At 37.9% G+C, this 25723-nt stretch overlaps 1 protein-coding gene across 4 annotated transcripts in view; it reads left to right on the plus strand.

Moving 5' to 3' along the window:
* Positions 1-25723, plus strand: part of NBEA (neurobeachin) — a 519980-nt gene that overhangs the window by 488355 nt on the left and 5902 nt on the right. For 2 of the 4 annotated variants that reach the window (XM_050890750.1, XM_050890758.1), the window contains 7 exons: positions 2031-2093; positions 2417-2506; positions 4011-4203; positions 9184-9255; positions 11394-11549; positions 12467-12637; positions 23158-23259. In XM_050890750.1, the coding sequence (XP_050746707.1) occupies positions 2031-2093; positions 2417-2506; positions 4011-4203; positions 9184-9255; positions 11394-11549; positions 12467-12637; positions 23158-23259 (847 nt within the window). The remainder of the gene's footprint in view (positions 1-2030; positions 2094-2416; positions 2507-4010; positions 4204-9183; positions 9256-11393; positions 11550-12466; positions 12638-23157; positions 23260-25723) is intronic. The other 2 variants (XM_050890741.1, XM_050890767.1) reach the window with 1 other exon arrangement.

The raw sequence follows: 25723 nt of genomic DNA on the forward strand, positions 1-25723 counted from the left end.
GTGCGTAAAGTATGTAAGTGAGTATTTACCAGGACATCTTCAGCTGTAAAATAACAGTTGCTTTTGACAGTTATGTTTTAAGTGTCCATTCCTCTTAATCTGAAAAATTCATGCTAGTTTATTATCGTATTCTACTTCTCTTTCTCTTCCTCTATTACTGTCATAAATTTACCTGAACTGGGAGGCAAAGCCAGCAAAATTTATGTGTGCAGAATTTACAGCCAAACAATCAGAATTTGCCAAGACCGGACAACGTGAAAGTAAACATGTAAATTAGAATTGGGCTGCACTGAAAAAAAATTTAATAATTCATTTCAATGTGCCTGTGAGAGAACAGAAGTATCATTTAAGGGATCACTATAAAGGGTGGGAGAGGAAGATCTGGTTTTTGTTCAGTATTGCTGCCAAATACAATTCACACTCTTATTTCAACACAGAATTCTTTCAAAAATTAAAATTAAATTAACCTTGATAATTATTTGAAAAAAGAAAAATGGAAATTACTTTTCTGAAAATATTATTGACAGATCTGCGTGGAAGCACATATCATGCAGTGCCTGATATTGTTAATATTAGTCTTTGTAATTTTGAAAATGAAATTCACAAACAAGTATAATTCCCTTCCCTTCTCCCCACCAGGCAAATCAGTTCTAGACTACTGAATGTAATAGAAAATACTACCTTTGATTTGACTTGAAGTGAATTTTATGTTCCTGTGTAAAAAGTGTCTGGATGAGCGAAGGTATCTACACAGTGTGTAAAAAGGTACTATTTGTATGGTACATATAGATAGCTGCTGTATAGACATGTACACATGTACACACATATGCCCACACAAAGGCATTGGTTTTGTATAAAATTGCTCTATGATTTTAAATTAATTCATCATTAAATGATGTTAATAAAACCTTAAGATGCTTACCGGTTCCCAAGAAACACTCTGTGCCTTGGAGACTGAAGTTCACTCTGAATTAGTCAACAAACAAGAAGTCACCTGTACCGGGCTAATTACAGCATCAAATGCGCTCGGGCTGCAATCCATTGAAAGTCCTTCAGCTGCTTGAATGGACTTTGCATTAAGTTTCTTTTTCAGCAAATGTTTGTTTGTGGTATTCCATATATACTTGTCAATCTAGGGCATCAAGAGTGGTAGACATTAGTGATCTGTTAGGAAATCTCTCTCTAAATCTGTTCTTGCATCCATGCTGTGAAGCGGAGGAAAACACAGATTGGTTTGTAGGAGTTACAAAATATGTAGATTAAAAGGATTCTTCTGTATCATGAAGTATTTATTGTGCTTCTTACCATTTTATGTCTGAAAGAAATAACGTAATTTACCAAGATAGTCATGTTTTTGGTGTTTTTTCATGTTACTTGTGTGGTAGCGAATGAAAAATTCATAAAGCTTGCAAGAAAAATATTAAGGGTCAGTAGTGCAGGGTACAGTGTATATATATAGGTACATAATGCACAGTGCATTTCAAAATCTGCCAGTTTAGTTTTCTATGAACGCTTTATTCTTGATTTTACAAGGTCAAATAAAATAGTACCTGTCTGAAAAATAAGGAGTGTTCTGTAACAGTATTGCTTTTACAAGCAGCAATCTTTTGCCAAAGTTTTTAAGAATATATCTTAAATATGTTTTTGTTTGAATGAACTGTTTCAGTAGTGGAAGCATCTCAGTATATGGGCTGTATTCTACTCCCTATCAAATTACTCCAGATTTATTCTGAAAGTAGATTTAAGTCTTGAAGAATGTATTGAAATTGCTAAGTTTTCATTTCAGACCTACGAAGCCTGAAAGCCCATGAAAAAATGCAATAAAATTAAGCATGAAATAAATACTCAGTGAATGTATGCAACTTGGAAAGATTTTTACATTAGTTTGAATGTGCCTGGCAAGATTTGTTTCTGGCATTTTTTTGTTTTAACCTACTAATGTTGTTGTTGAAATAGTAATGATTTTGTTTTTATTATATTTTATACATGACTTTTGTTTCTCAGTTTGCTTTTCTTTCCCCCCATTTAAGATTCCAGAGGCTTATTTTATTAGAGATCCTCATACTTTCCTCCTTACAAAGGACTTTATTAAGGTATATATGTTCTTTTTAGTGCAAAAAAAAGCTCTCAAGACCTGAACTGCATGTCCTCACAGGTTAACGTTTTCACATATAACGCCAGTTACTGGAAATGAGAATGGTTAGTTGGTTAACTGAAGCATGCTTGAAAGGAGAAGCAAAGCTTGTCTACAAAATACTAACACTTGGATGAGTCTGCAGCCTGGGAGGAGAGCACCGGGTGAATTTTCTGGACTTTTTTGATGGCTGACTTGGGATATGCCTGCATTGTCACACAGTGTGTTGACCTCTCTCCTTGACGCATATTGCTCATGACAGTCCCTCTCCCTTGCCCGCAGGCCATGGAGGCGCAGATACAGAACTTTGGACAGACGCCATCGCAGTTGCTCATTGAGCCCCATCCACCTCGGAGCTCTGCCATGCACCTGGTGAGACATAACTGCTGACCGGGAATGCATTCCCTTTGAACCTGAGGATCCTTTGTAGGTCATAAAGTACCCATTAAGCAATACTTTTAATGCCCTTCGTTGCCCATGCAACCGTACTTTCTCCTGGCAGCAACAGCTCGCAATGCTCTAGCAGAGCAGGGTGGAGATTTGAATAGCTTTAGCTTCCTATAGTCCTGGCTTTTCCTGTCTAGTGTTGTATAAAAAGGCCCTGTCTTCATAAACATACACTTGATAAATACATATTTATATTCTTATTTCTGCAAGTAGTGGGAATGACTGCAGGCTTTTCTTAGAGTGAGCATGTTGTTTTGTTTTGTTTTAAAGGACGCATTGTTAGGGGCTGATTTATGAACAATGCCTGCTTGACAAAAATGAAGTATTGGAGTTCAAATCGTGCTGGAATCCTCCCGCCTGTTCCCCTGGGAGAATACAATGTATATTTCGAATTTCAATTTGAACTCCAAAATTCATTCCTAACGCATTCTTCTCTGTGCTTCTTGCAAAGAATTATATGAAATAGCCAGACTGAACGAGACAGATCTCTGTGCCCCTCAGTGCCTTTGATTAAATGCTTAGAGCTAGATATTTTCTTTTAAGTTTTGTAAATCGACAGTAATACGTGCACTAGTTTCAATCATTTTATCTATCTACAAGGAAATCACTCTATCTAGTTGTACACTGCGAAAGTGGGAATTGATCTGGAAGTATTAGCTGTGTTATTTTAAGTAATGTGTAGATGTCAAATGTACATAGTATTTATTTTATATTCTTAAGATATGGATAATATATTTTTAATAATAAAGTGATAAGTAGAAAGAATTATTTGAACTTCTAGAAATAATTCTATTTGTTATAACAGTGGTTGAAAAAAAATAACATTAAAAACAGTGCTTAATAGCGGTATTATTGTCCATGTACAAAAAGCCATGTCACTTGTAGAATCATCAAAAAGGTTTATAATTACTTACAGACTCCCTAATAAGTGTATGCTTTACATAGAATTAGATTGTATATGTTTGGAAGTGCTGTATTTCATATAAAGAATTCATTAAGAAAAATTAAATATCTGTGGTTTTTTGAGTCCCTCTTGAAATTTTTTTTCAACCGTTGCAGTTTATAGCATTTATATTTATGATGTATTAATTGATTAACTCTTTTATGACTCGTATCTCTATTGTATTACTATTAACTGCTGTATAATTTTACATTTTACTGTATATTAATTAATGCTAACAGTCATTTTGTGCCCTGTAACAATAACCCTTACCATACCTATTCTCTACTTGTCCTTGTGTAATGATCCGATAATAGCTTCTGATCTTGCTCTCCTCCATCACTAGTGTAGACGCTCAGGTAGCGTTGTTTTCCCTGTATGTGCACATGCTTGCCTGCTCTTTTTTAACCTCGTTTTCCCTCAGACCTCCTCACTAATTGTGTTATCCCTTCTGTTTTCTTCTGCTCTCTTCTCCTTTCTACTCAACAGTGTTTCCTTCCACAGAGCCCCCTCATGTTTAAAGATCAGATGCAGCAGGATGTCATCATGGTGCTGAAGTTCCCATCAAATTCCCCCGTCACACACGTGGCAGCCAACACGCTGCCCCACCTGACCATTCCTGCCGTGGTGACCGTCACTTGCAGCAGGCTGTTTGCAGTCAATCGGTGGCACAACACAGTAGGTAGGTTCTCACGGGCACGTTTCATTCAAATTTGAAGACCTTAGCAGTGCAGCTTTAATTTCAAGTGCAGTTTAGCTAGATGTGGGTTAATCTCACTCACCTGCCTGTGCACAAAAATTTACTGTTTTTTCTGGTTTGTGTCAAATAATCAGTGCTTGTGTTTTCTCTGGTGTCATTCCTAGAAACACTCTCCCTAACGGCAGCACATCACCATGGCAGCCAATCGATTTGTGGTTACATCAGGATCAGCCTTTGATATAATACTTTTCAGGAGAGTGCTGCTGTTCTTGACACAGCCGATATTAATATGTCCCAGGTTTCAGGAATACATACGGGCATGCTAGAGAGCGTACATCACCGTCTGCCGCTTGAGAGAGATTTCAGGTCTGTCCAGGAGCTCGTCATAAGCCTTCCCCTGGGTCACTGTTAGATAATGTGGCACCCAAAGCAAGCCTAAGCAGCCGGACACTGAACTATTCTGACAAGTTTCCTCATTCCCTCCCAAAAGCCCATCCAACAAGATCATCACAAATTTCCCTTCCAGCCCCTCTGCTCACCTCTCCATATTGCTGCTAGGACTGTCCTGTCTCCTCACCTGGACATGTAGGTACTGAGGTTGTCCCAGGCATTGCTAAATAGGTGGTGGGGCCATGAGGTACATGAGGGAATGAACAGGTTTCATTGTCTAAGGTAGCTTCCTGCTGTGATAGCCCTTACGCTGCAGTATGTGGAAACTTTTGAAGGTTTCTTACCACCTGGGAAAAACAAGAAGCTACCTGGTATTTGAGAGTGTGACTCAGTAGCTGGCTCAGGAACTTTCACAGAATCATAGAATCATTTAGGTTGGAAAAGACCTTTAAGATCATCAAGTCCAACTGTTAACCTAGCACTGCCAAGTCCACCACTAAACCATATCCCTAAGTGCCACATCTACACGTCTTTTAAATACCTCCAGGGATGGTGACTCAACCACTTCCCTGGGCAGCCTGTTCCAATGCTTGACAACCCTTTCGGTGAAGAAATTTTTCCTAATATCCAATGTAAACCTCCCCTGGTGCAACTTGAGGCCGTTTCCTCTTGTCCTATGACTTGTTACTTGGGAAAAGAGACTGACACCCACCTCGCCACAACCTCCTTTCAGGTAGTTGTAGAGAGCGATAAGGTCTCCCCTGAGCCTCCTTTTCTCCAGGCTAAACAACCCCAGTTCCCTCAGCTGCTCCTCATAAGACTTGTGCTCTAGACCCTTCACCAGCTTCATTGCCCTTCTTTGGACACGCTCCAGCACCTCAATGTCTGTCTTGTAGTGAGGGGCCCAAAACTGAACACAGCATTCGAGGTGCGGCCTCACCAGTGCCAAGTACAGGGGGATGATCACTGCCCTAGTCCTGCTGGCCACACTATTTCTGATACAAGCCAGGATGCTATTGGCCTTCTTGGCCACCTGGGCACACTGCTGGCTCATATTCAGCCAGCTGTTCACCAACAGACCCAAGTCCTTTTCCACTGAGCAGCTTTCCAGCCACTCTTCCCCAAGCCTGTAGCATTGCATGGGGTTGTTGTGACCCACGTGCAGGACCTGGCACTTAGCCTTGTTGAACCTCATACAATTGGCCTTGGCCCATCAATCCAGCCTGTCCAGATCCCTCTGTAGAGCCTTCCTGCCCTCAAGCAGATCAACACTCCTGCCCAACTTGGTGTTGTCTGCAAACTTACTGAGGGTGCACTCGATCCCCTCATCCAGATCATTGATAAAGAAATTAAACAGAACTGGCCCCAATACTGAGCCCTGGGGAACACCACTTGTGACTGGCCGCCAGCTGGATTTAACTCCATCTACCACCACTCTTTGCACTTGGCCATCCAGCCAGTTTTTTGCCCAGCGAAGAGTACACCCATCCCAGCCATGAGCAGCCAGTTTCTCCAGGAGAATGCTGTGGGAACTTACTAAAGTCCAGGTAGACAACATCCACAGCCTTTCCCTCATCCACTAAGCAGGTCACCTTGTCATAGAAGGAGATCAGGTTAGTCAAGCAGGACCTGCCTTTCATAAACCCATGCTGACTGGGCCTGATCACCTGGTTGTCCTGTACATGCTACATGATGGCACTCAAGATGATCTGCTCCATAACCTTCCCTGGCACCGAGGTCAGACTGATGGGCCTGCAGTTCCCTGGATCCTCCTTCCGGCCCTACTTGTGGGTGGGCGTCACATTTGCTAACCTCCAGTCAACTGGGACCTCCCCAGCTAGCTAGGACTGCTGATAAATGATTGAAAGTGGCTTGGTGAGCACTTCTGCCAGCTCCCTCAGTAGCCTTGGGTGGATCCCATCCAGCCTCATAGACTTGTGTGTGTCCAAGTGGTGTAGCAGGTCACTAACCATTTCCCCTGGGATTATGGGGGCTTCGTTCTGCTCCCTGTCGCTGTCTTCCAGCTCAGGGGGCTGGGTACCTGGAGAACAATTGGTCTTACTATTAAAGACTGAGGCAAAGAAGGCATTAAGTCCCTCAGCCTTTTCCTCATCCTTTGTCACTATGTTTCCCCCTGCATCCAATAAAGGATGGAGATTCTCCTTAGCCCTCCTTTTGTTGCTTTGTAGGGACTAGGCAAAAAAAGAAAAATTCTCCACACTTTATGCACAGGAGAAACCCCTGGACAGAAGTAGGTTCTCCTGGAGAGGGATTTGTGCTATTTAGGTTAGATGTCTACCTCCCATAGACATAAAGGGATTCTAGATTACCTAGGGATTTCACTGGCTTAAACATAAACATCTCCTCAGTGAATAATTCAAGTCAGGTGAAATAATTGCCACCTCTTACGCACAAGGCTGGCCAAAGACTGGTGTTACAAGCAATAATTAGAGTAGTGAATGGGAATTCCCTTATAGGCATGCATTAGAGGAACTATCAGAGCAAGTAAAGTTAGTATCACTCTGAATTCTTGAATAATAATATACAGTTTAATATTACCTTTATTCTGAACATGTAAATAATGTTAGCATGAATATTAAATTTTGCATATATTCAGAATGTACCTGTTCTCTGTTTACAAACAAACTTTGTGTGGTGGTTTAGAGAATATGACAGAGTAGGATATCTGATTGCCTTTCACAAATCCATGCATTTATGATACTCCATCAAGTGCAACTGCATTAGATGTAAAAATGTTTTGCCCGTTTCTTTAAAATGAAAGGGAAAAACTTAGAGGGAAAACCAAACAAACAAAACATTTTTTAAAAAACGTTTTGTGACAGTGTCCTTAATGGAAGAGCTCAATGTCAGAAATGATTCAGAGGTACAGAAACTGTTCTCTGGTATTTTAATACTCTTTTGACTAACATTGGTTGACTAATTCCTAATTAGTTCCCCTGGATTTTTCAGGGATGCTGCCCAAGTACTCTGTACCCATCATCATTCACGTCTCCTCCATTTGAGGAGGCTTATTTAGTACTCGAGTACCCTTTCTCATCCAGACTGTCGAGTGAGAGGAAGCCAAAATTCCTACCATACTTTACTGGGAAGGAGTCAAGGTCACTAATATTGCAGTATCCTGGATTTCAAGGGTTTCCAAAAACAACTGTTATTTGAAGTCATCTAGTTTAGTAGAAGTCATGTTGGCCTTTATGATGCATGTGACTGTTAGGTTTTAGTTTTTCATATAAACTCTTGTAAAACATAAGTCACGTTGCAAACATGCAGAATTCATGTCATGAACCAACCATGAACTAAATTTCACACCATTTGAAAACCTCTGGTGTAAATTTCAAAGAGAGGAATACTTTCTGAATATATTATAACAGGAAGAGGCAGGAAAACAAAACTGTTTGGAGAATCAAAACTCATTCTAATGATTTTCTTAACTTTTACATCCTGCCTGGCAATGTCTTTTATTTTGCAAGAGGCTAATCCAGGACAGGGTATCAATTTCCTACTATTACCATATTATTTTAATAGCTCACAACTCTAGTATAAAGGATAGGTTCATCTACAGCAATGTATACACAGACATAGACAGCTTGTATGTAGAGCTTTAGAGTTTGTACACAGTAGAAGGCATTTACATAGCCATCTCACAATAGAAGCAAATGAATCTAAGTTAATACCAGTAAAGATCTGTCCCAAACTGGTTTGGTTTTGAAAGAAGAGAGAGAAAGGAGGGAAGGAGAAGTTCTCAGAGCAGTGTTTTTCAGAAGATGGCAGGGCCAGCTGTAGACCTTGTTTTCTTTTACCCCCTCTGGTTGTCTATTGCAGTAGTAGAAAATGGAGTTTGTTCTCCAGAATTCTGTGTCTCCTCTTATGGAGGATATTCTTGTGCAACATGGCAGTTCCTAACAAAAATTGTGTTTTCAGTAGTGACCGTTGTGATTTATATGTTAGGGAAGGTGCTCAGAAGAGCCAAAGCAATGCTATCCATGCGTGACAGCAGATAACACTAAATGTGCAGCCTCTGATGCACATTTGAACAGCTTAAGGACTGCTCCGGATAGAACTAATAGGAATAATTATGGCAAATTTACTGTAGCCCACAATTTCCCAGCTAAAAATTCTAGATGAATCTATGAAGAAGTCCAAGTTTCTGTCACTTACAGGTTTCCATGTGTAAGAAACTCATAACAATGTTTAATCCAATTATTTTTTTTCTCTGTGCTATTATAAGATCTCACCCAGTGCTCAAATGTAAAAAAAATTCTCTGTTACACTATTTTGAAGGAGTTATTTAATGAATGTTTGCGGCTGCAGAAATTGTGATGAAATTAGTGCTCATACATTTACAGTTACTGTTACATAACTGAAGAATTAACAAATGCATATTTGTGTAGCACAGAGGAAGGAGTCTTAAAAGATTCATAGAACAAGTAATAGTAAAAAGTTACTTTTTTATATATATAATAATCCAATAATGCAGTTTTAAACCTAGAAAGATCATATAAAAAATTTAGACAACAAGGTTCCTATGTGCTTTATTCTTCCTTTCATGTGTAGGCCTTCGGGGAGCCCCAGGATATTCTTTGGATCAAGCCCATCATCTTCCAATTGAAATGGATCCATTGATTGGTACGTCAAGATGAAAATGTAGCGATATATTTGAAAACGGCATTTTCAAGAATTATTGATTAAGCTATATTTGTATATTATGGTTCATTTAACATGGAAGATAGGAAAATATTTATTCTTGTCAGTCCTGGAGAACTAAAAGCATTAGCTATTGATGGTGAATGAATTACATGAGTGCTATTTGTTATTAACATCACCAGCAATTGGTATTTAAGAAACAACCAATTAAGTCAGTTACATTGTCAGCCCATATCTATAATTCTGTTCTCTTATCAGGTCACATTAGTGAAATAAAATGTGAAGGTCTGGCAGAGTTCACATATTTTCATTTCTTACAGTGAGCACTGTGTATGTCAGTGCAGATGCATATCCATTTCTTTTCATTCAATTTATGATTTGGATTGTTTTAGTTGGCATTACTAAATTAATAAAGAAAAGACTAGATTTTAAATTGATGCATGATTGTATTTTTTAAATCCAAAAATATTTGAGAAAGTGAAGTATTTTGAGAAATAGCATTTGCTAAAACTGTTAGAGAGATTGCAGGACTAGTATTCCTAACGGTCATTATTTCTCTTTAATTGCAGCTACTTGCTTTGTGGTTGGTTGTTTATTTTTTTGTGGTAGGCATATTTTTGAGACAGAAATTGGGGATAGGGAAGGTTCTTAGAGACAATTTTGCAGTATTGGTGAGAAAAAAATGTGGTTTTAAACATCTCCAGATGAAAAGTTCCCTTTTCGTCTGTGTCAGTATTCGCGGTTGAAAGATTCATATACAAGTACCTCAGGAGAGTTAGCTTTCTCATTCTGTATGCTTCATTTGCTCATACAGTGACAATGGTTTTCTCTTCAGATTTTCCTCTCAAAAGATAGAGCACAATTTTTGTTATTCATTATCTTTTAGTGGATGGACATAGAGAGTCTGGTAATTTAAATATGTGTTCTTGGAATGTATATAAACATAGTATTAACTTTTACAGGCAAATTTAAATTTTTTTTTTTTTGGTTGAGTCTCTTATTTCATGCAGTTGTGATCAATTTAAGTAGAATAACCAAAAATAGGGACAAAAGAAATTTCAGAATATTATCTACATTAAGTCGAGTTCCTACGTTAGGAGAAACATGTCTCTCAGAGTTAATTTTATCTCACCTAACTTCAGTTAACTGAAGTTAGTTGTCAAGATTCCCTCCATAGCTACTGTAGAAAGAGAAATTGTCCTCTGGAGTTGTCTAGCACTTGGACAGCTATTACAGCGTGAGATGACTTGCCACGTGAAGCGATGTCTCTCTCTCCAATGAGTATAGAGGGAGTGTAGATAATTAACTTAGATTATATACTGAACTTTTAGAAAGTTAATATTAGGTGAGAGGGAACACACCTTTATTGTATTGCCAAATCCTGTGTGTTGTGTCACAGGAAGTAACGAGCACGTTAGCTGGTTACTCCCAGTCCTTCCTAACAGCTCTGACAGTCAGGGTGGTGGGATTCTGCATGAACCATTCCTTTTGCCTCTGTCTGGGGGAATTTTCAGGTGGCACTGCCTCTTTTGACATTACTGCCCATGGCCTGGCTCCCTGCTTGAGGAGTAGGTGATAAGACAGTGTTGAAAAAGCACACTAGATTTGAATAGCTTCATTGGTTGAATCCTTATGTCTTTGATCCAGTTAAGTGTCTGCAGGTATGGGGGATGTCAAGGTCACACAATACAAGCTGGGATATTTTCTGTAGGAGAGATGACAACCAGCAAGAATTGACTTTCTGCAGTATTGTTAGCGTTGACTTGGTATTTTAAATGGACTTCCATCACTTTCCCCTAGTTCAATTTGGTTTTGGAGAGTACTTCAGCAGAGCACTTAAAATATTACCACATATTATGCAGTACATCAGGCAGTTTATAAGAAATTGTCATCTCTTGTAAAATCTTTTGTCTTATTCAAAGGGAAACCAGAAATCTCACAATAATTTTGTATTTCTGACACCCATATAGACAGCTCTAAATGTTCATATTCAAAATGCTTACTCAACAACAAATTCACAGTTCATTGAAAGTTAAATGTATTCATTTTCTCCTGTAAGTGGATGACAGGAAGGTGTTGGAATCGCTTACTTGTAAAATGTGTTTTGCATTTCGTTACAGCCAATAACTCTGGTGTGAACAAACGGCAGATCACAGACCTTGTGGATCAGAGCATCCAGATCAATGCACATTGCTTCGTGGTCACAGCAGATAATCGCTACATTCTTATCTGTGGTTTCTGGGACAAGAGCTTTCGAGTTTATTCTACGGAAACAGGTGACCCTAAATACAACTACCCGTTTCTTCTTAGGTCACAAAGGGGATGGTTGTCTTAATACTACCATATCTAATGCCTGTGCTTACCCCTCAATAAATGATAAAGGGCAGTTTATAAAATCCTTCATTATTGTTTGAGCATAATAGCTTTAAGATGCCTTTTTTTGGAAGATAAAGGATGTAAAAGGAAATGGAAAGTCATACAATTTTGTTAGTGATAACTTTTGAAAACCGTAGTTATATTCAGGGAATCGATCATATCAAAAGGATCAACCAAAATTTTTGTTACAATATTTTCATGGCTGTATTGTTTCTATGTCTATTTATTTCATGTAATAAGGAAGTAGATTGCATAGCCTGCTACCGGCAACCAATATTTTGTTTCTTTGCCTGATAGCTTAGCCTGATGTCATTCAGTATATTGCTAAAAACTGATTGCAGTAATAGAAAGGAGGAGGTGATGATCACAGTAAACCTTAGTTTGACATTAACATAGAACAAATATACATTTTTAATATAATAATGTAGCACCATTATGGAAAAGTTCATGTACTGTCTTATGCATATCATTCATGAAATTCACAAATAGTGTTCTAACACCATTGCTTAAATACTGATGGAGCAGTAACTCCACTTAATATTCAGTGACTGCAGCCCTGACTTGATTTTCAGAGTTAAGGGTTAGGCTATGGATTGACACAAAACACAGCCCTCAATAGGAACACAAAAAGAGAAAAAAAATAAGTTTTATCTTTGTGATTTTTTAATCTTGTTGTAGCATGTAGTGAACTCTAATAAAGGGACATGAGGCAAAAATTACATTTGAACTGAATATTTGTTAATGATTTAGTTAATGATTTCTAAACGCTGCCAGTACTTAAAAAACCTGAATTTGTATCACTTTGCACTCCCACCAGGAAAATTAACTCAGATTGTGTTTGGCCACTGGGATGTCGTGACTTGCCTTGCTAGATCAGAGTCTTACATTGGCGGTGATTGCTACATCGTGTCTGGGTCTCGTGATGCTACATTGCTGCTTTGGTACTGGAGTGGCCGACATCATATTATAGGTGACAATCCAAATAGCAGTAAGTATCCTGTAAAAAACACCTTCCTGAGAGGTCCTCTGTCACACCTATTCATTTTTAGCATTCCTTCTGTCAGCTTCAGAATGTATTACCAAATATATTGATTACTTCACTTACAGGTTGAAAGTTGGTATAAGAAGAGCACCACATGCTAAGCAATTCATTGACTACTAGCCAAAAAAATGTTGAAACAGTCTGTGCGTGGTAACAGATAATAGTATTGGAGTAATTCTTAAATTCATAATTGCCTTTATCACTTATAGCATCATGTCATCATAAACTAGAACAAGATGGTTATGGCCTTTAAGTGACAGGATGTATATCACTGTATTTTGACTTTCCTTTCCCCGGAAATATTTTTTGGCATTTTAACTTACTCCTTTTGTGCTACAGCATGCTATATCAGCTGCTTGCCTTTTCAAAAAAGGAATGCTATGGAATTAAATGAGTCTCTTTCAGAAAGCTCTTTCTATAGCAAGCAAACCTTTGGAGAAGCAATGTGACTGAATAAAAATAGAAAAAGATAAAATGTCAGGAAGAGTTTACATTTCATTTTCAGGCGAGTAACTATCAGTGCTTTGCAGAGTGAAGGGGACACGATAATAATAATATTAATTTATATAAGAGGGCCCTTAAAGTGCACTACTAATTTACAAGGTCCCTTCACCCGAGCCAGAAATGTGACCACAGCTAAAGACAAGAGCAACTTTTATCCATATACTAGAGCTGTTTTGTACAACACTAAATCCATTTCATTGAAAGCAGTTTCTGAATTCTGATGATTATTTTCAGCACAAGGATATTGCCTCTTTAGATAAACATGGAAGAATCCATCACTATCAATTTTGATCTCTGGTTCAAGTACTGACTGGAGGCAGTTGTAGACCTGTCAGTTACAGACATCTAAGTGAAAGCATTTCTTCAACTGAATGTCTGGTAGAAAAGTGTTTTATTTATTACAAAGTAAGTATTTTGTTAATTTCACAGCAGCAGATTTTTTATTGTGTTTTAATTTTCTTCCATTTGTCTGTAAGCAGAGCAAAGGGGAGACAGATAAAAGCCTCACTTTCTCACCTGACTTTCTTTTGCTTTTACAACAGAGAGAGAATGGAGGGCAACAAAATAGAATTGTGTTCCTATAACAAATTTCCCTAATTTTTATGTATATTCCAGGGCTTTTTTAGCACTTAATTACCAGATAGGGAGAAATTCAGTCTGATAAGGAATTTCATGTCAGGGCACTCTGTTCAGCTTGATGCTATTTTGCTTCTTTGAATGCCTGTGTGATTCATATCAAGTATTAGTAATTTCTATGCTAAGAGTCAGAAAAAAATAAGAGTTGCTCCTTTCATTAAAGAAAAAATGTAAGACTTTTCCTTTACTTGCTTTAATTATATGGGGCTTGGACAGCCTTGCCATTGGCATCTCCTTACTGGCTGATACAAACTGCTCCAATTCTTTTGCAGATAGATTTATTTTAGTTCTGATACCTTTTTATCATCATGAACATATCCGAATGCAAGAAAGTGGTACTTTTTGGAATCTCAGGTTTAATATCTTAGGTGTGTAATTTTGGAAGTGTCTGCCTTGGAGATCTTTAATTTTATGAAAAGAAAGGATATCAGTTGGCTGAGACAAATCAATGAAAACAAAAATGAATTGTATGATTTGCTCTCTGTCTCTACCTCTATATGGATAAGGCGCTGTTTTGCTGAAGAAAAGGCCTTATAGTCAGATTAATGAGAGACTGTGCTGCAGATAGTCATGTCCAGGGAAATGTAATCTCGCAGGAACAGGCAGCAGAACTCAGGAAGATTAAATACCCAGGTCCACTGTGGTAGCTTCGAAATATATTGATCAGATTTCTTACTACTCATGTTGAAGACATGTTGAAGACTCATGTTGAGGATGAGTGGCTATCTCTACTCATTGGACTAAAGTTACCATGGATATGCTAATTCTGCACTAGTACTGTACTATAATCAGAACTTCATGTGTTGTAAACATATCCTTATTAACAGCTACTTTGACTTTTCATGAACATAAATCAGTAAGGATAGATCACATGAGTGATTATATGCCTGAAGGACCTTCTGCCTTTTAAAACTTCTACAATTACTAAATCTTTATGCTGAAGTAATGACTACTAGATTCTGTTCCCTACCATGAACAGACATTATAGTTGTTGTATGACTGATTCCCTACATACTAATTTTCAGGAGTGAAGCATTCTCAACAACCTTTATGAAAATATGTTTGAAGTTTTACATAGTTAAAGCCACAGAAGTAGTAAAGAAATATTTCCTAATCTACTCTTCTTCTATACTTACTGGTAGAACATTAGGATTTACCTTGTAGGAAAAATGAAAGTGAGATGTTCACTGTAGGTCAAATCCAATTAGTTAACATCTTTAGAATTTCCAGAAAGATGTAGGTGATATTTTCAAGGGAAAACAGGGGGATTAGTTTTTTAAAAGCTGTCATCTGGAGACACAGATAAGGTATTTTATACCACAGACTGTAAGAAGGTGAAGAATTCAAAGAAAAATGTCAGGTATAGTAATTATCTGGGTTAGATGCTTGACTTTATAATGATCTTTTAAGCTGAAAGACAGTTAATTATCAATTTCAGCTTCAATGCATCCAATTACCAAAAGGAACTTTAGTTGTTTCAGAAAATGTTAAGGGGGGGGGGCAGAGCAAGCCCCCAGTCCTAAACAGTTTAGGTAATTTAACATTTGTGTAGAAAAATGTAGATACCATTTCATTAGAAAACATAGCAATCACAATCATTTATTGTGGAATACTCTGGGACAAAAGATTGACAGAACAAACTCCTTACCGATTCTGCTAAAATTCCATCTTCCAGAATCCATGAGTTAGTTAGATAAAATCTTTACTAAACAACACGTATGTCAATAACCTAACCTGTCGTACTTGTGTAGAGCCTTCTGCTGAAATACCTGTGCGGGCATGTGCTCAGAGGGTGACCTCAGCTGTGTCTGTGGGAAATACAGAACCAGCTCTGGTTTAAAGAGGAGAATGGAGAAAAATTGTGTCTTGGATAAGATTCTTGCAAGTGGCTGCTCCAGCTCAGTAACTGAAAACGTGCCTATGAGAGCACGGTGAGCTTAATTTTATAATTTTAAAATAATTTTTTCAATCAGTACTTTTATTAGGTTATCACTTTTATTCTACAATAAGTATCAAAAAGGAGTTTCTGGTTCAGTTTGCACTTGTCACAATTTCTTGACAGTTCTCACAATCGCTGTGAGAAGACTGAAGTTTTGTCAGATTTTAAATACAATGTTTTCCATGGAGTAGCTTTCAAAGATAGCTTGTAAAAAACCTTCTGGTTAGAATGTTTGTGCAGGAAGTGGGAGACTAAGTTCTTGGCCTCCAGAGACTGGGGGAATTCAAACCCGCATTCCCATATTCGCAAGCATATGCTGACTATTAGGCTATAAATTAATGTGGGAGGGGCCCCCTGTGAACCTCCAGCTTTCGTGGAAAACAAAATTCTTTTCTCTCCTCTTGTTTATGGATCTTATGTGACATGATGATTGGACAGAAATAGAGATAAATCAAGAAATCAGGAACCAAAACTGCATACCTTCAACAGCAGTATGTAGGGCAAGTCTTCTCCCTGCTTGTACTTTCTCTGGTCCAACAAAAATTGGTTTCATGGCTATGCAATGGCTAAACTCCAGTAGCGGTGATAGAAAATGTTCTTTTCCAGCCTAGACTACAAGCTGGTGCCTGGGGATGCTCCTAGAAAGTGGGAGATGTGGCATGAATTCCTCTAGGCTGAAGGGCAGTTGAATGCAGGTTTTTATGTACGTTTGAGCCTCCTCTTATTTCTTTATCCTTGGTTAGATAAGTACCACCTTTGGGAAAAACACTGAACTGAATGAAGCTTAGTCATCTTGCCAGGGTCAGATACCTACTTCCTAAGCCAAAATCGCCCATCTGAAATAGGTAATCTGAATCTGCACCTTATTAAGTTGATGACCGCATTATATAAATCTGCTGCAGTTGAGAGAACAGTGAAAGGAATCTGTTTTCTCTTAGGAAGACACGGCACATGCAAAGGATATAGTTTGCTTATTTTAATTCTTTGAAGTGATCTGGCAAATGTAAATCTTTGCAGTTCTAAGAGATTGAATAGAAAAATTATTGTGATGGAGTTTGACAATTTGTGTTTTGATTTTTTTTCTCTTATGATATATAGGGATTTGTCTTAGCTGAGCGCTAATTTGTATACAAATTGCTTCTCACATAGCAACTGTATTAGGCATCACAAAAAGGAGCAAAGAGAGTACATGATACGCCCTGGAGTTCAACATGTATCGTTATAGTTGGTTTATTTTTATATTTTATGATTGCTTTATTGAATGTCTCTTTCAAACAAGTGACTTTGAAAATGAGAATTATCTCCAAGTCTTTGAACAGATACCAAAGTGGATGATAGAATTGCAGAAAAGTGAGGGACAGATGCTTTCATCTGAAACAGACACAAATTCAGAAACTAATTTGGAAGTGATAAAAATTAATTTGCACACTTTAATTGGAATCAGACTCCTGCATGAAAGAAAGGAAGGGTAGGCAGCTTGTGCTAAAAGCTGATTGAATTTTTTGTCAGGTAAGTATGTTGGACTTGGCCGCTTATCCTCTTGAGCCTCTCTGTGCAATATATTACATTCACCCTCTGACTGGTGTTCTTTAAAAGGATCAATGCTATTCCTGTTTTGTCCCTAGAGCCTGAAATTTCATTGATCTTGGGACTTGACATTTCTCATTACCTATTGTAGCTTCCAAGAGGATGGTCACAAGAGGTGTGAGAGTTAACCCTGCTTTTTCTAACGGGAACTGTGCTGACCATTGGAAAATATTGTGTCTATCAGCCCTAAGCTGGGTTTGTTTATCATTATAACGATCCTCAGAGGTGCTAACAATTCATCCTGTCCCAGTGAGTATATTCTGTATATACCTGAAAGGGAGGGTAAGCACTACCATAAAGGATCTTTGTCAAGTTAACCTGCACTTTTTTTTAAGTCTGTCACAAAGTATACTTTTATGTGTTCGTTTTACGTAATATAGTTTTGAAACAATTTAAAATTGTGAACATCGCAGGTTTTGTGAGTTTGTATTTTGAAAGAGTAGTTATTCTGAACTCAGAATATTCACTTATTCTTTTATATCCCTCTACATTTTAATACCCTATAACATGCCCTAGGTTAACCTTGAAAGGGCAACAGTTTAAAAATAGCCACTAGTGTGATCTGTACCAAGTGGACTGGACGGCTGCCTGAAGGTCCTGCACAAGCACATTGGCACACATGCAATCTGCTTTGCCTGTTTAAAGAGTTATATGGTACTTGTATGTTTGTACAGTTTAGGTATTAATTTTGAAAATACGGTATCTTAGGACTGTTCTGCCAGAGTAGAAGCTCTTTGAAAACTAGTGTGTAATTTTTACTGGCACCGTCTCTACTCTGGTATCCAAAGACATCTCTCTCCTCAGACTGCTACGCAAAGGTGAATGAGCCAATACACCTGAACTAATGCGGTTATATCTAGCATTTTATCAACAGATGTCTGTGCCCATGCTTTGCTGCATACCCCATGGGAGCTGTACAGTGCAGGGCGGTTCAGCAACTTGCCAAAGTTCCCGAAGCAATTTAGTGGAAGAAATAGGAAGAGAAGCTGCAAATTCTTACTCTCCTCTCCTCCACTGTATTTTTCCTTTTGGGGTCTGGATAGGTGCAAAGTACCTGAAAGTCCACTCACCTAGGTGAATTGTTTGTAGATATATACAATGCTGCTCACATTCCTCAGCAAATAAACCAGTTCTGCCAGAGGTGAGAATATTTTGAATATATGAATATTTTTCTGTCAGCAATCTTTCTTTTAGAACCATTGCTCCCTCATGTTGTGGATATTGTTATTGGCTATTTCCTATTTTGAAATATTCCTATTTATTGGTCATAGCCTTATCTTTTCATCAAACTCCAGGATGTTTTTTTCTGACAGTAAGAATTCAAGAAGGCTATTTTCACTTCTATGAAAGCCATAGTATTTTCTAAGATTTTTTTTTTCTGACGAGTATCCCCTCAAAAGTGCTAACAGTAAAGTAAATAGTAAAGTAAATTATTTTCAGCAAATAATTCAGCTATGGCCTTGTACATGCTTCCGTCAAAGTCAGAGATGAAAGAGAAGCTGGAATTTGCCTTGTGCTCTCATGTTTCTTTATACAGAAGACTCCTAGATGTGTCCCCATAGCAATCTGTACGTAATTCCTAGAAAAGGACAATATGAGAGAAATAGTAACACTATCTGTTCTCTTTCTTTTCTTGTTTTTTTTCCTTACCATGCGAGAGCACCATTTGTTCCAGAAGAACCTTATAATAGTATTAAGCATTATATTTTTCAGAAAGAAGGGAAGATGTATTTTATTTTAGACTTTGTAGAAAAACTTACTTGTTTGGAAATACAGTGCAGGTTATTGTTTTTTTTTCCGTCTGCCCTTTAGTAATTCGGTTCAAAGGTGCTCCTTTGGGGAAATTACAGGGAGTTTACACTGATGGTATCTCAGTTCATAGGTAGGATATTTTCACCTGCAATTCCCTCAGAGCTGCAGCCTTTGACCTCTGGCTGCATCTATCAGTGGTGATGTGACAGTGACAGAATATTTTGCTAGATTTTGAATGATTCCTGGAGTTCACAACTTCTGTCCTTAGCAATAAAATGTAATATGACTGAGGTTCTCTTCCCCATACCACAGCGTTTCCTGTAGAAAGTATCACTGAATAATTTTTTCTTTGAGCTCTAAGAGGAAAAATGCCATTTTCAATTACTGTCAGACTGATACTCCTAATAATGATATGCCGTTATTAATTTGTATTTACTGAAAAACAGGACTCAAATATCTAAGTTGTTCCTTATAAGCATTTTCCTTTATAAATCAAGAAGTCAAATGAATATGCTCATTTTTCATATTCTGACAATTTACAGTTTCACGATATTATAGTGTTTTCCTAGGAAACACTGAGGAAAATGTCCTTTTGAAAATTGCGTTATTTCTTTTCCCTTAAAAATTTTCTAACCTTCTAATCATTTCAGTCATTCACCCTTGCAGTCTACGACACTACTGTATACACCTCTGTAATCAGAGTTTAAGTCAGGATGACCCTTGAGCATAATTCTTCTTTTTTCCAGGAGGACATACAGAAGAAAAAAAAAAAAAGTGGAAAATTCTGAATTTAGTTGAATTGCATTTTTTTTTCACTTTTCTGTTATGCACTTGGAGAAAAGAAAACCTCAAAAGGAGATGGGGTTCTCAACAGCAACATTGATGGGGAAATTATAAAAATCTAAATCTCAAAATATAGCTAATCTTTGATAAGATACACAAGCATATTTCTCTGTTTTTTTCCAACATCCATCCTTCCCTAGCAGTAAAGCCCAGTTTTCAGTTCACATATTCAGTTTCCAGACCAGAAAGATTCTTTTCTTGCAGGCTAGATTAAAGATTGGGACACTAGGATTTATTGGGGTAGCTGTTTTCATTAGAGATAGGAAAGTGTTAATGTGTCTGTACAAGGCAATGATAAGACCAGGTAGATTGACCTGCCCTGTACTATTGGGTCCAAAACTGAAGTCTGTAAATCCATGGTTGGTAGTTCTCAGCTGGTTCAGAAAGATAGTAAAATACATGGAATTATTATTAAAATTTTGATGACAGGAAACGTTAGGGTTTGGCAAGAAATACTGTAGATTCATGCTAAATTTTCAAGAACTATTGTTATATGCAGTTCTGGCTACCCAAATTTTAAGAACGAACTTGGAGCTAGACAGGCACAGAAATGGGTTGCTACCATGACTGAAAAATGGCAAGCCCGTCACTTCCAAGGAGTTTATAAGAGTTTGGTTTGTTCAATAGACTCAAAAGGAAAGACCGAGAGGGCTGATTTATTCTGGGAGTACATGAGTGGGGACAACACAAGAGAGGGAGAAGACCTGAAGCTAAAGGACAGTGCTGACACAAGAACAAAGAGATACAAGGTAGAGAGGAATAAATTCAGACTGAAGATCAGAATATTTCTCTCCTTTAGAGTAGGAAAGGTTTGGAACATTCTTCCAAGTCACATATCCAGATATCCATTTCATTAATTTATTAACAAGTTTATATGATGTGAGTGTCCACAATAAAAAGGACTAAATTCATTGATCCACAAAAGTCTATCCAAGCCTCTATTCCTAATGCATATCTTTCAGAAACCCATGCAATATTGCTTAGCTACTCGGGTAGTTCCCTTTTTAATTTGTTTTAGTGTTTAACTGTTTTTCCAGTTAGGAAACAGCATTTTATTGCAGGGTTGAAATGTGTGCAGTCATTCACCCGTTGGACATTGCTGTGCCACTGTCTGCAAGATAAATTTCTGGGCTATTGGACATCTTTTACACCTGTGATTCCCAGCTATCGTGGTCAACTCACTGCTTTGCTGCCTGCGCAGTGAAGAGAGAAAACACTTTAAACACTGTGCAGCCTCCTGTCTTATTCTCTGTATCAGTTGTGTGACCCTCCTTTAAGCTCATTTCTGTAAATGTGGGTACAAAACTTTAATCTTCCTGGTCTACAGTGGCAAGATAGTTCTTGACTCCTATTTGCTACTCTAGGGTATGGCGTTGAAAGTTAATGTTGAGGGAGTTTTCCTTTCTGGCTCCATAAATCCCTCTCTGTCTCACTGCCTTCCAGAACAGAATCTCCTCTCCAGTGAGCAGCACTTGTGCTTGTCCAGGAGCGTCAACCTTCCACCTGGCTGCACTCAAAATAAATAAACCACATTTTGCTACCTTTTTATTTAACTAAGCAATGCAGAGAATGTTACAATAATGACTTTCTCTCTTCGTTATACAGTTGCCCATGAATCTTTGTATCAGTTTTATATACAACCATATCTTACCAGCAAAGATTTTATATTATCCTGTAGATAACATTATTGGTTAGTATTCGATCAAGAATCAATTCCCAGCTCCTAACTGGACACCCTAATTTCCAATATCCTAATATGTAGCTCATAGTAGATACCTTCCTATGGACAGAAAATTTTAAGATCTGTTATTGAACCAGCTACTGTGCCATCCTTGTTGTCCACAGTCAGTTCCATATAAAACAGGTTTAAATCAAAACATTGTACTACTAAGACAAATATCTTGAAAAAAATACATGGAGGCCATTTTAATATAGCCATCTTTATCAACTATACCTGTCATCCTGTCAGAAAGAGATAAGAAGCTTGCTTGACAAGACTCCCATTCCAGTACAGCATGGTGACTGGCATTAATGAGATTTTTGCTTCCAATTCTTTGTTGACAGAACTGTGGATTAACCATTTTGTTATTTTGCATAGGATTAATGTTACAGTAATTCATCCATAGTTCCCTAGGTCATTTCTTTTATCCTTTTTAAGTATTTGAACTACACTGGCAGAGCTCCAGTCCTTTGGAATTTCCCAATTTTCTATATTTCATTTGTACAAAGTAAATATAACCAGGTGAAATCTATGTTATCTAGCAAGCTGCTAATTTTTTGTTACTGATTAACTTTCTTTACCTGGCAAAGCAATATCAAATACTGAGCAATTCCTTACTGCATATAGGAGTTTCTCTGTTAAGATGTCAGCATCTATTATTATTAGAAACACAGAAATGTTGCTATTTGTCATATAAACACTCCATAAATGCCCACTTATTGGAACCCAAAATGAAATACATTTCATTCCTGAATATAAAAAATAAATATTTAGGGAGTAGTCTATCCTACTGTTTAATAAATTAAATGTGATAAAAATGGCATAGGTATCCATAGTGATATATATAAAATTATGTATACCCATAACCATTTTTGGGTATAATTTTAATCTGTAAGCATTCAATGTGTCTCTGAATCAATAATGTCTATGCAACAGTAGTATCTTTCTAGTAGAGTGCTGTTCCTCCTCTCTTCTTTTCCTACCCCCAGTTTCATGAAACAAATTATGATCATTAATATAGGAACATCCTCAACTCATGCTACTCTTTACGTTCCTAGCAGAAGTCTAGAGACATATGTTCAATAGCAGACCTTTACATTACAGCTGCTTTTAATACCACCACCCTTTGTGTTCTTTGTCTGAAATATACATTTTCAGTATTTTTAGGTCATAAAACAGCAATGTATTGTTATCATTTGTGTATTGTAAGCAGCATGCAGTCCATAATTTCTAAACCAAAGAAGTTTGCTTTTTGTTAATGTATGAATTAATGCACTGGGAAGCTGTGCTTATGAAACTTTATGGTATCTGAATGTATTTTGCCCAGAAACCTAAGTATGAGATATTTAAGCACACTGCACCTCTCTGATGCTTACCAATTTAAGGCAAATTACAGCCAAGTTCTTTTGTTGGTAAAACAGGTCTGGTTTGGCATTCCTCTGTTGTTTCCTTTTTTTGTTTTTATTCTTGTGTTTTTTTTAACAGGTGATTATCCAGCTCCTCGCGCTGTTCTAACTGGTCATGACCATGAAGTTGTCTGCGTGTCGGTCTGTGCAGAGCTGGGACTCGTTATCAGTGGTGCTAAAGGTCAGAAATGTTTTTATGATTTGAGTCTTAACATTTTTAGAGCCTTTTTCAGTGGTACTTCTCACTCTTCCCTCAAGCCACATATACTTTAATTATCCAAAGTCTCCTCTACTAAGATGTGTTGTAATTCTGGGGGAACCTGCAGCTTACTCTGAATGTTATTACTTACTATCTGGACTTAGGAGGTTTAGACACAAATTAAGTTGATCGTTCCTTCCAACTCTCAGCCTGTGCTACTATTCCCCCCAGATCTGGAAGAGCAGTTGATAAAAATTTGTACAATAATTCATAATGACATCTACTGATTGTGAAGAACCCTGTTGATAGAGACCTGTATTTAGGGGAGGATCAGCTCCAAGTTCTCCACTCGGATCTTAATTGAATGGTAGTTTGTAGGACTGATCTCAGTCTCCTCAGCAAGGGAAGCAAGGTCAATTTGCTTGGTTTTGGATGTGTGGACAGCATTTCATCCAGTAGGTTTTTTTTTTTTTAGTGATACTAAACTAAACTCAAATAATGAGTTTGCAGGTTTGTTGTTACCTCTCTTCTATTAAACTTTTTGAGCCATTTGTTCACTTTCTCCCTGTTACTTATCTGTGGAATCCAGAGTATCCAACAATTGCTAATACAAATGTTCAAAATACCTTTCCAAACCTGCAGCAGTCTCCTGTATAACTGGTAATCAACGTAAATACAGCACCTGCCTCAATGAGTGTTTGCTTCATCTTCCCTTATTCTGTTTCTGCTTCATTTGTTCCATTTTAGTTGTTCTGCCCACCTTCTCCTTTTCCCCTTAATTCCATGTCCACTTTCCCCCCCCACTGACCTCTCTCATTCAGCTTCTTTTCTTAATTTGGCAAACTGCATGTCTTTTTCTCTTTTCCTTACCTATTTGCCTCTCCCTCCTCCCCCTTCTCTCTTACCTTCTTTTGTGCTACATTATCTCTTCTCCCTTCTTATTTCCTTTCTTTACATTATCCTTGTCCTTCCTTAAGGTTCTTCTTCCTTATATATCTTTCTATCTCATTTCCACTCCATTCCTACATCCACATCCAGCTACTTGCTTTCTCTGTCTACAGCGATGCCTGTTTTATTCATCCCCGTGGATATCCTTGTACTCCTTTTTAGAAAGTTTGCTGCTTCTGAGGATAAGAAGGATGTGATGCTTGTTCTGCCCGCTTTTGCTCACAGCTGAGCTCCTGGGTTATCATCTTTTATACTGCCTCGGAGCTCAACGTTTATTTTCAAAGCTGAATGTGAAACTTTTGAGTAAAGGCATTTTTAACAGGAAATCCTAATGGGTCATTAACTCTTGTAATGACATACTACATAACAGTCGTAGGCGAAATGAAGACATTTATGAAAAAAATGTACAGTAACTTTGAACCTAAAGTTCTTTCTTGCAGCACTGCTATTTCTTATCTTTTAAGGCAGCTTTATACACTCTTACTGCTCTAATAGTGTACCCTTTCCAACTACCGTTTTGCAAATTTCCTCTTATTAAAATAGCTGGAATCTGTACTCAGTTATCTTCTGCTTCCTTAAGTATATGATGCTTTGGTAACTTATATATTTTTAGAGGTAAAGGCTGCTGGAGGACCAAAGACTTTTACATCAAATCCAGAATATGCTTGTAATTGAGCAAGAGAAATGGAGGCCCAGTCTGTCCCCTGAGTTACTCTTCTCGTGTTCTTCCTCTTCAAACTCTAGTACATATATAAGTGCAGAGAGAAGATCCCTTTTTTATTGCTGGTTTCCAGCAGGTGCCTGTTTTAAAACTTCTTCTTCACTTTCTGTCCTTTCCAGTCCCTTTCCAGTTTCTTAGATTGCATTTGACGGCAGTGCTGCATTGCTCTGCCGTCCTGCCTGAGCGCTGCCTGTGCTCCCTCGTGGGGAGGCTGTCCCTCCGGAGCTGGCTGTGGCATTGCGATAACATGCACAGCAGCTGAGAACCTGCTGAGGCAGGGAGACAGCACATATAGGACTCCTCTGAGAAAAACCCTGTGCGTCAAGTTGATGTTTGCATGTTCTTATCCAACAAACTCAAAAAAGAGCGGTCAGTCTGTATGTCTTTACAGTAGCATCCTAAATCAGATTTTCTTTGCGACTTTTCATGTCCATGACCACTCAGCTATGAAGGTATTACACTTTTCTTTTGAAAAATCTAACGTGGTAATTATTCTAAAGGTGGAGGCATCACTTCTTATGTTTTGGCACTACAGTATTTCCAAAGCTGAAACTCAACTATTTGAGAAAATAAATTAATTCCATTGCAGTTGTATCCCATAGACCCAGTCAGGCTTGAGGTCTCTCTGCATAAGGCTTTATGCAAACACAGATAAAAACCTGTACCAGAGGGCTCACAGACGAATGCACTGATGCTGTGATTCATTCTACCTGGGCAAACCCAGCTGCTGTGTGAATTTCAGAGAAGTTAGAAGGGCTTAACGTGAGGTGGCTGAGT

Source organism: Gymnogyps californianus, chromosome 1 (genome assembly GCF_018139145.2).
Source record: "Gymnogyps californianus isolate 813 chromosome 1, ASM1813914v2, whole genome shotgun sequence".
Lineage (NCBI taxonomy): Eukaryota > Metazoa > Chordata > Aves > Accipitriformes > Cathartidae > Gymnogyps > Gymnogyps californianus.